The sequence below is a fragment of the Condylura cristata genome, unplaced genomic scaffold (assembly GCF_000260355.1).
Source record: "Condylura cristata isolate star-nosed mole 26May11 unplaced genomic scaffold, ConCri1.0 scaffold00004, whole genome shotgun sequence".
In the NCBI taxonomy this organism is placed as follows: Eukaryota; Metazoa; Chordata; class Mammalia; order Eulipotyphla; family Talpidae; genus Condylura; species Condylura cristata.
The window spans coordinates 65,667,616-65,678,938 of record NW_004567105.1 but is presented as its reverse complement, the minus strand read 5'-3'; the positions used below and the strand labels follow the sequence as shown (position 1 = coordinate 65,678,938).

At 42.9% G+C, this 11,323-nt stretch overlaps 1 protein-coding gene across 1 annotated transcript in view; it reads right to left on the bottom strand.

The window, feature by feature from the left end:
* ULK4 (unc-51 like kinase 4) overlaps positions 1 to 6,076 on the bottom strand; it is a 350,684-nt gene extending 344,608 nt beyond the window's left edge. The window contains exons 1-3 of the mRNA XM_012735176.1: positions 6,017 to 6,076; positions 2,270 to 2,463; positions 206 to 233 (exon numbers count right to left, since the gene is read on the bottom strand). Coding sequence (XP_012590630.1) covers positions 206 to 233; positions 2,270 to 2,407 — 166 coding nt within the window. The 5' untranslated portion in view covers positions 2,408 to 2,463; positions 6,017 to 6,076. The remainder of the gene's footprint in view (positions 1 to 205; positions 234 to 2,269; positions 2,464 to 6,016) is intronic.
* Positions 6,077 to 11,323: the final 5,247 nt, after the last annotated feature.

Here is an 11,323-nt window from a genome sequence, read left to right as displayed (position 1 = left end):
ACTAAGTTGCTTCAAAGATTTTACTTTCTCCCTTTGAGACCCCATTAAATGCAGAGAATAAAACCACAGAAATGCAATTAGCAAGCCATCAAGAACCAGAATTGCTGCCAAATACCAAAGTGCTTTGGGTTCCATTTCCTGGTTTTCTTTCTAAAAGATCACAAATTCTGCTATCACTCAGCACAGGGTTATGGGCCTATAATACAATGTGGGAATTCTCCTAAAACAGTTCCCTATTTTGGGAAATAAGGCGTATGACAAAGTAGTTGTGCTCACACTGTAACACAAAGGAAAATGATTGCAAATGAGACACAGGTGAGGAGCAAGTGAAAACTCAGAATGACCAAGAAAATTTGAGGAGCACCTTGTGATAAATTCCGGAGAAGGCCACAAGGGTACCCTTACTGAGAATGTTTCAACTGATAATGAGATTCAGGCGCAGTAGGGAGGAAGGTCTCGGTCAAACAATGTGGGAGGCCTGGCAACTCCAACAGAATTCTGGACACCTTGTGAATACACCCCACACCCCACCCTCAATATATGCCAAGTACTGACTCTTCCAGAAGCTGGGCCCTCAATTCCCTCAATTCCCATTCCTCCACCCCCACTGTGACCACCCTCTAGGACCGGCACTGAAGGAACGCTGCTTTCTAACATCACAGGTTTTAGATGTGCATCTTCATAAACCACCCATCTGCACCTACTACATTATTATATTCACCAGTACAGGTCTAACGTCATCCTTCACTGTCCAATTTACCCCTCTTGCCCTCCCTCCTTCCCCCACCTTCCTGTCCAGTAACTACTGATTTGGTCATATGTTCTTATATTGACTGAATGTTGAAAATGATAATCCATTGTACATTCTCAATTAAAGAATATCAATAAACTTAATTTTGCCTACTTGTTTTCCTTCTTTCACTGTGTGACTACTATGAACTTTGATATCCATTTGTAGCCACCATTAGGAAGGAGTCTAGATTTTTAGTAATAACCATATTATCCTCAAAATCTCTTTCACGCAATCTATTCTCTCACCGCTTATTTTCCAGCTCATTCACTGCAGAACATTCCACATACCCCCAGCAGCTGAAGCAGACACAAACCATACTTACTGACCCACCTTCATTCATACTCCTCTATCTGGAATGACCCCAACCAGTAACAATTCACATCTCTTTCCATGAACACCATCTTCCACTTCCCCAACTCCTAAATCATGACTTGCTCCAAATCTCAAAACTAAAACCCACTCTGAAGAAATACTCTGTATGTTCCCAGTGCTGAACTGACCAGTCAGTCAGTTCATTTTGTCCTACATACCTGATTTTCTCAACAGTGCACACTCCTTTTAAAAGCCAACACCTCCTCACACCCACTAGGATGACAATTTAAAACACAAAACCAGATAATAACAAGTAAATCAATCTACTGTATGACTCTGATAGTCTGAAAATGCAAAACTATGGGCAACAGTTAAACTGATCAGTGGTTGCCAGGGGTTGGAGAGAAAGAGAGAGGCAAAGCCATGGAACAAGCATGAGCAAGAGTGAACCCTAATGAAACTAAGGACTCCGGGAGGTCCTGACATGTCCATGTAGGTTCATACATCATGACATGTACGCTAGTGATGGGTAGACTATGGAAGTGAGAGGGAGGGGCTACATATGGAAAAATCTAAGGTCTTCCCTTTTTGCTGCAATATAAAAACTGCTGTAAAAAAGATAAAACTATCTAAAGTAAGGATTCTGGTGGTGGCTGCACAGCAATGAGTATATCAGACCACATATGTAAAAATTGTTAAGGTGGCAAATTTTATGCTGTGCAAACTTTAGCACAATTTTCAAAAGTTAAAAAGCAAAAATTAGGCTCAGTCCAAGAAGCCTGGCCTGTCAGATTGCACACTATTTTAAAACCAAGTCACTGTCACTCAATGCCCTTCCTTTGGAAAGCTTCATAATACTATACTAAACAAAGTAAATTGTCTATTTTTCCTGATTCCCCCCCACATTCTCCCGCCCCCACACACACACTCCCCCCGCCCCCCCCACCACCACACACACACACACACACAAAGACATAGATGCTAGTTACTTGGGTGACTATTTATCAGTCCTCATTCAAGATTGGTGGCATGAAACAGGTCATTCATTCCAGATTGAAAATGTGGCATTTTTTGTAGTGAATTCGAAGACTCATTTTAATATGCTACTTATTCTACATGACCATAGCTGTCATTTGCCAGAGGCAGGGAAACACCCTGACTTACCCAATTGGTTATTTCAGGCCTTTTGCACTTATCAGTACAAAGAATAGCTACAAAATTGATTGTTCCTTTCCGACGCCCTTTATAGACAACAGTCTTGCTGCCTCTGCCAATCTCTTCGTATAGAATGAAGTTTTCCATCTCTGGGTAGATTTTTCACTCTCGATGAAATTACAGCCTAATAGCATCTCTAGCTCCTAAAAAAGAAAAAAAAATGCCATTTCCAAATGTAAATTAGTTGCTTGATTAGTTAACCAAGGTGATTTAATAAAGTCTAAATTCTATGAATTCAGAAGATTCATCTACAAGTATTAAACACTAGTGCCTTTGTGAGGTGAACAAAGCTAAAGGAAAAAACTTAAGAACAATTCATGAGCCAACACTCATTTTCTTGAATTCAATCCACAAGCTTTTAAGAAAATAATGAAAATGACAACTGTTTCCAAAGCACTTAAAATCAAGGAATGAATGAGATTTGAGCCAATGTATCTTAATACATTTTTGGCTTCTCCATTACAATAGCAAACACAGGGAGTCAACATCTGGACACCTGGGCAATTATCTGTCCCACCTAAAATTCAAATTATGAGGGAAAGTGAAAGAGTGTATGTGAAAATGGGGGAACTCTTTTTACAGTAATTAATTTGAATTATACACTCCTGTATCTAGATCAAATGAGGAGAAACCAGTGAAATTTTTTAACTCCAAGTAGAAAAGATGAATTTTTTTATTTTTAATAATATTAGTTTATTTTTACATCATTTTGTGCCTTTTTCCATCTCAGTTGTAATCCCCATGGGTTTCCCATCACCAAATCACCCATGTGCCATCACTATAGTCCAGTGCATTTCCCTCCCCTCACCATTTTTTATCCCATTCCCCATCCCACACCCATAAGATGTTTCTGGTATATAGTTGTTCATCATTATTATTATTTTCTCGCCTGGTCCTTTAAACTCCTGCTATGAGTGAAACCATCCAGTATTTTTCATTTTCTTTCAGGCAAATCTTTTCCAGCTCCATCCATGTTGCTGCAAAAGGCAGGTATTTTTTTGTTTTTTGTTTGTTTGTTTTTGGCTGCTGAGTAATATTCCACTGTGTATATGTATCACATGAAAAGATAAGATAAATTTTTAATGTAAGTCAATGAAAACCAAAAGAGGTACATATTAGCATCTATTATTTCTTTTAATGAGCAGTCTTACTAAATTTCCTTTCCTCCCTAAAACCTACCTATTATAATCCATCAATTCTGATTTCAAACCCACTATAGTGCCAGCAAGCCCATGGCAGATTCTCCATAGATTCAGACAGATGGATACAGGAGAGTTGTGGAACGCTCCGTGGATTTTTCAGGGCTCTAATGCTCTTTCTGTTGTAGGCAAGCCCGCAGGCTGGCAAGACAAGGAGGCTGGGGTCCCGGGGGCTGGTAGTCTCTAGTGGTCTCTTCCTCTCGTAGCCACCGGGCCACAGCTGTTCCTAAGTGACTCGGCTCAGGTGCGCCCTGCACGCCTGCTCCATCAGTACTCCAGGTGTCCACCATCAGGCACGCGAGCTCCACGCCCAAGCGCCCACGGCCTCCTGCATTCAAGGCCGCAGGTAGTAGCCACAGAGGCTGGCAGCTAACAGCCTGGCCGTCTTCATGCACCCAACATTCGCCAAATTGAAGCCTGTAGTCATTATATAGCAAGAAGCCAACCAAGTAAGATTAAGTTGACAAAAATATTAGAACAGAAAAGCCACAAAGAAAAAAATAACGTGATGGTAAATGTTCACAAATTGACTACCTTTAAATATATCAGGGTAGATGTTGAATAGCAAGTTTTTATGTAAGATTAGAATAGTTCTTGAAAACAAGTTTTTAGGCCACAAGGAAAAAGTCTCAAAATTGTGAATTTGAGTCAAGCCAAAGTTGTTTCCTCAATCTTTACTAAGCAGCATCTTAGCAGAGCAACCGAGGTTAATGCACTCACCAGGACAGTGCCTTCCGCATTTCCCTTCTCCCAGCTTTTTGTTCAGAGTAAAACAAGAATTGGGCCAGAAGTTCTTCTAACCTATCTTTCAAATTTGAAATTCCATGATTTTTTTTTTTTTACACACTCCAAGGGCATTTCTCACCTTAGATTTCCTAATGTTCATTTTTTTATCACATAATTTTCAGGCTATGTAATAAAACACAGAAAACCCCACAAATGTGTAGTTTATTGGTGATTATAAAACAGACACCATCCCCCCCCCACCCTCCAGTTCTGGAATAGTGAACCCAGCAACCCCCAAGTCTGGTTTGCCAGTGAACCCAGCAACCCTTCTCCACTCTACGGCAACCACAACTCCTCCTTCACCCCAAAAGTAATCACTGACTTTCATTTGCCTTATAGTTTTCTCAACCAAGATTCCCAGACATCCCAGTTTAGTCTTCTACTTTTCCCAAAAACACGGTTGCAGGGTAAACGGATTGATCACGTTATTGGCCTTTGTTGCTATCACCTGCGACCTTGATGGAGTTGATGGGGGGGGGGTTTGGGCGGGGGAGCAAGAGCACGTGCCTGACTGTGGACCCCTGGAGGATGCTGACAGGCTTAAGTGGGCACACCTAAGCCTACCATCGCGGCTATAAGGGCGGCGTCACTCAGAGACCGCTAAAAAGAGGCGTATGGGCGGACTAGTGACTACCGAAGGGGCCAGACCACGAGAAAACACCAGAGCTTGTACAGAGAAAAGTGGGCGCTAAGATGCACAGGGGACTGGGGAGGCGCTGGGTTGCCTCCCCAACCCCGGCATGCCGGCCCTACCCCAGGTTGCCCCACAACAATGGTGGGTCCTTTAAATCTCTTTAACCACGTGTTCACCTAGGCATTATCTGAGAATCCAGAAGTCAGCAAGCAGAAGATAAAGAAGAACCTGCAGGCGTTTAAGAAACAATGCGCGGGGCGGACTTTCAAGAACTCTGAAACCAACTACGTACAAGCAGCACGCAGGCAGCCTAGTGAAGCCCAGAACTTTCTTCTCAAACACACTTTACTCCGCACGGGCAACATTAGCAACACCTGAGACTCTGACAGAAATGCAATATCTTGGCGTCCTGCGGAGACCCACAGACCCAAGCTTGAGGCAGAGTTGGACAACTGCTTTTTCACACCCACTGGGCCACAGCTCCAAAGTTTCTGGGGGTCATGAAAGGCAGGAGGCGCAAAACTGAGCCGTCAACAAAGTGCTTCCCCTCGCAGAAATTCACATACCAAGCTGACAGCAGGCTCTGAGCCTGCTCTGTCCCACCCTGTAAGCTCCGGCCCCCCTTTACCCTACCCCCCCAAAAAAATCAACATTGAGGCACCCCCAACCAGCCTGTGACCAGCGGACTGGTGGGTTTCGGTGCCTCCCTGCATCTTCTGGCCTCAGTGGTGAGACCGGCTCAGAATCCTGGCAGCGCCACGCAGAACTCCAAACTTGGGGGCATCCATGAAATGCACCTTCGGAGCCTTCAAACCCAAAACCGCCCGAACTCCCCCTGCACCCAGGCTCTGGAAGAGGTGTCGGAATACACTCAACCAAGGCCACTAGAAAGCTGTGGAGGTCTCATCGCCAACACAAAGCAGAGCCCGAAGAGAAACGAGCGCCGGGAACAACGCAGGGTCCGCGAAGCAGAGGGCTGGGTGAGGGCTATCCCGCCAGGTCTGCGCGCTCTCCAGCATCCACCGAGAGCATCCTAAACCCAGATACTTGGTCCCTGACACCGCCACTGCCACCTACCTGGTCCCTGCGGGAAGACGCCGCGGATCCTCTGGACCCGCTACAGGCAGAGAGCGCGTCTGGTCCCCACTCTGGACGAGTCCATTTGCCCGAGACCAGGGGTGGCACAATGGAGAAAGACGGGTCGGGCAGAAGCAGCACGAGGCTGTGCAGGTTCAGCACCCCTAGACATTTGGGTCTGCCCAGCCCGTCTCCAGGGCAGCACGCAGAACGCCGGAAGGAGCGCAGGGCACGGACTGGCTGAGCAGCCTCCGCCTATTGGCTGCCGCCTGCCGCTAGCGCGCGGCCCCACACGTGAACTGCCCGGAGCCCAGCGGCTGGCCAAGTACTCCGACGCTGGGGCTGGGCCGGAAGTGCTGGAGAAAGGCGGGCCTTCTGGCGTCAGCGTCCGGTCAGGCGAAATGCACACCCCTCCACTTTGGACTCGCCCATCCTATCTCCAGGGCGACCCGCCTGACGCCGTAGGAGCGCTGGGCGGTAGCTGAAGCTGGTTTGGTCCCTGTTGGCTGAGACCCGCAAGTGGGTTACTGATGAGGCATTTGTCCACTCTGACCTGGTGCGGGAGCTGTGTTTGGGGAGTTGGCAGTGACCTGTCTGGGCAGTAACTGTATATTGGGGGCTGTGGAGCTGTGGACTCTCGTTCTTTCCCCGCCCAAACTGTGTTCCTTTTCCTTTTTATTCCTGCAGCCCACCTAAGCTCAGCTGGTCTTGGCTACAAGCCGACTCCTTAAGTTCCTCACCCTTTAAAAAAGAGAAGGAAGTGTGGATTATTTTCCTTTTTGTATTTGAGAAAGCAAAGCAGACCCTCTGATATCGAAGTGACTGATTGTGTGCCTTTCAAAGCTCCAAGCCCTTAAATTCCGCTAGTACTAACTCCCCTCTTCATTAGACTTACGCAGCGGTTGTCCGACTCCAGCATCTGAATCGCCAAGAGCGCTTGCTCAAACTTATTTCTGAGCCACACCCACAAAATTTGTGATTCTGTAAATCTTTATGGGTCCGAATTTTTGCATTTCTATCATTTTGCCAGGTGATGCAGATGTTGTTGATCAGGGTCCACCCTTTGTAAGCCTGAATGTAGAGAAATTGTGCCCCTCAAGTGAATCGCATGTCTTTGACGTCTGAATCTTCTTGCCTTCTCAGGAATCTTAGATTATCCATTGTTGTCACTTTTATGTGATTACAACTTTTATATGGAAAGAAGTTTCCTCATAGATCACTCCCTTATTATTGAAAACTAAAATATCAGTTCAAAATTTGATAAATAACCTAAGCATTAATGTAAAAAAAAATAGCAAATCCTAGTTTCTTGGGCTATGTTCTTTGGATACCTCCAGGAAGTAAACGAACTGGTTAAGACAGTTAAAATGTGTGCCCACACGTTTTTGTGGCTACAATCTGAAAAGTACCAATGACCCCAGAAGGGTTAGGAACTCTTGCTGTAGACAATTCTAAGACAGCATAGCAAAAGACAAGGGAGAGAGTACATGGAACTAGCTCAATGTCCATCACTTTGTCAACATGTTATACATTAGTTTGATTTCAGAAACTAATTAAAAATGCTACTTGTTGAGCAGGATGTAGAGCTAAAACACGATGTCTTTATTTCCTTCAGCTCCTGAGCATTTTCAAGGAGACCTATGCTTCGCCTCAATTTTAGATTTTCATTCTCATTACAGTTGATAAGAATGAATCTGACATGAATCTGGCATCAAGAACACACACAAAAAAAGCTGACTTAGGCAAGCAACTTCTTCTCAGAAATACCTATGCCTCAGCTTCCTCACTTTCAATTATTATTTCTTCATTCAGTTACATAGACAGTTCCTTCTTTGGGTGGAGTATTATGTTAGAAGTCATGGAGGAGAAAGAAATAATTTATTATCTTCATCCAAAGAAGCATACAAGATAACATGTATAAACTTAGCCAGAAAAAAAATTAGGCAAGGGGAAAACAAATTTAAAAAATTCACTCAAATTCTGGAGAGAAATTAGAAAAACAACCACCACCAAAAAAAAAAAAATGTATATATGTGTATATGTGTGTACACACACACACACACACACACACACGCACACACTCATATATATAAAAAGTTCTAAAGGACTATAAGTGCTCAGGGTAGGCTGTAAAGTGGGTTTTATGAGGTCTAGCTACTGTTAGATAACATTCACCAACTCTAAAGTTCAAGCTAACCAGTTAGTCAGGAAAAGGCTATTCACGAAAGAACTGCATTTCCTGGATCTTCAAGTTGTTCTATGTAGAGCTGGACTGTAAACATAATGTGAGTTCTTTCCCTGGGCTGCATCTTTTCTGGAGGAGCAGTCAGTCCAGGTGGTCTGTGTAGCCTGGGGCTACTTGTGAAGTGGAGGAATGACAGAGATGCATCCATGGACACTGTGACATTTTGGTCATAGCTTTTTTGGAGTAGAAGAGTTATAAATCCAATTCTGTCCACCCATGCTAATACTTGAGTAAGTTTATAATCTATAAGGACAATTAATGGGCAGGCCCTTGCTGAAGAAGTTTCCCCACTCTTGTGACAACTGGGGAATTAAAGAAGGATGCTCACTACCAAATTAGAAATAAGCCGAAGTAGACACTTGGGAAAGGCTATAATTGTCCTCATAAAATAACTTGGACTTCTTTCAGATGAGTAACTGACATGTCAATTTACCACGTTGACCCTGAAATATCTGAAATGATGTTAATACCATAATAGAACTTAAGAACAAGTAAGGGAAACATTCTTGAGGAATTTGGGGAATACAGAAAACACCTGGCTTCAAATGAGCAGAATATCCATTAAGGAAATTCAGATGAGTGCTGGGCCATGTAATCCTCATCTTGGTAATATTTGATAAAAGGAGTTCCACTTTACTACTAACTTACCTCACTGCCCTGGACAGTGTTTTCCTGCAGTAGCTTCTGCTTTCAAGAAAAGGCTTGGAACTACTCTCTAAACATGTACAACAGGTCTAGAATGGAGAATTCCAGCTGAGCCATGAGGTTTTTCCTGCAAAGAATGACAGCAGCAGCCAGCCCTCTAAGCATCAGTTAAAAGATTAGAAGTTTCCTTGTTCAGAAAGGAGATCTGTTCAGGAGAAAATACTGACATCTATCAGAGGGGAAAGTCTCAAATTTAAAAAAAAAAAAAAACTATCTCAGTACTTATCACCTTAAAATGGAACTCACTAATCAATAAGTCCCAAAATGTGCATTAAACACTGAATGAGCTTTTAGAGTCTTACTTTTATACTTGAATATGCAGCCAGAAATATTAAGGTAAATAAGGAGACTCTAACCAGAAAGCAATTAAAATAAGCCAACCATTAAAAGTAACTCAGAGGATGGCCCTCCCTGGTGGCGCAGTGGGTTAAAGCACTGCACTAAGAAGCTAAAGCCACCTCCGAATGAGTTCAATTCCCACCTCCCCCGGAGGTGACCACATGGCATGGCAGACCTCTCCTGACCCGCCCACTGCTCCCCTCAGCAGTGTACTTTGTCAATCGGCCTGTTCTGCTCCCCACTCTGTCTCTGGTGAAGCCTCTCACGGCCCCTGAGCCTCTGGCCTGTACCCCAGTTCTGTATGCACAAATAAATAAATCTTTTTAAAAAAAAAAAAAAGTAACTCAGAGGAAACAAAAACAATGCAAAAAGCAAGCTAAAAACTTTACAATTATAATTCCTATCCTGAGAGATGTGAAAAGCTATAGCATTCGGCTAGCATTTTATTTTTCAATAGACATTTAAGAGTTGGTGTTGCTTGTTTTTAATTAAATTTTGTATTTATTGTTGGCCTATAATTGGGTTTTTGGAAAGCATTGAAATTTTCTTTGTGGCCTAATGCTTAATTAGTATTTTTAAATGTTTCACAGCAATTTAGAAAGAATATGTATTCTTTATTTATTGGGTTCAAATTTTCATGTGCTTATTTTTAAGCTTATTAAATGAAATGTTCAGAGCTTCTAAATCCTCTTTTTATGTTGCTCTGTCCTGCTTGCTCTGACAGTTCCTGAGAAAAGTATCTTTTAATTATGCATTATGGTTGTAGATTTGCCAGTTATTTGTTGGTGGGTTGGACTCAAGGACAGGGAACTTAGAAAAATAACAACAAAATGATCCCAGTAGCAGTAGGTGGAAAACTTTACTGAGATAAAGATAGAAAGGTAGAAAATCTACAAGCCAGTGATATAAAGGCAGGGCACAGGAAATAGTTTTCACAGTGCTATTCTACTTGTAAGTTCCCTAGAGCACTAGACACAGAGTTGGTCATGGTATCATGGGGTCTTCTTTTCTCTCTGTATCCCTAAGACACATTATGTTCAGGATACCAGCTCAGAATGGATTCTCCTGAAAACAAGATGTTTGTATCTGGAAACCTCAAGATCAATGCTTCCCATCACACTGGATTGCGTGGAAGGGAGCATAATTATTCTGCCGGCTCTACTTAGCCAGTGCAAATGCACTAGAAGAGCCAGACACCTCTGCCCTCTTGGAAGGTTTCCAACTTTACAATACTAAGCCAAGTGCCCTTAAAAATTCTTATATCTTTGGGTCCTCCCTGGTGGCGCAGCGGGTTAAAGCACAGCACTAAGAAGCTAAAGCCACTTCAGCATGAGTTTGATCCCCACTCCAGAAGTGATCCACATGGAGCAGCAGACCTCTTCTGACTAGCCTGCTGCTCCCCTCAGCATAGTGCTTTGTCAGTTGACCTGTTCTGCTCCCCACTCTGTCTCTGGTGAATCCTCTCACTGCCCCTGCATCTCTGGCCGGTTCTGTATGCATAAATAAATAAATCTTTTTAAAATTCTGACAACATCTAGGATGTTTTTCCTTTAATAACAAAATTAACCACTACACATACTGGCACAGACAGTGGGTGGCACTGATTTCCAGGGAAAGCATATCTTCTTGTCACTTTTTGTTTTCTCTTGTAATTTTAATCAAAGCATTACTATTCACCTTGTAAACTTTTCTTGTAAGCACCAAATTTTATAAATTAATCTGAGGGGAAGAAACACCATCAAGAACATCCCTTGAATAAAATGACATTCATTCCTCTCAACAACCAAATTGAAAGTCTACCAAAACACAAAAAAGGCCCACACAGAAAAAAAGTAACAAAAAGTCACACTCCAAAGATTCAGTAAGTTAGCAACTTTCACCGTGCTATCTAATCATTCTTCAGCTGACTCAAAAAATAACACCCTCACTGATTAAAAAAAATGTTTTCTATTTGCTTTTTAAAAGAAAAGCTATAATAACGCATTTTTAAAACTTGAAGGCATTCACAATTGATTGCA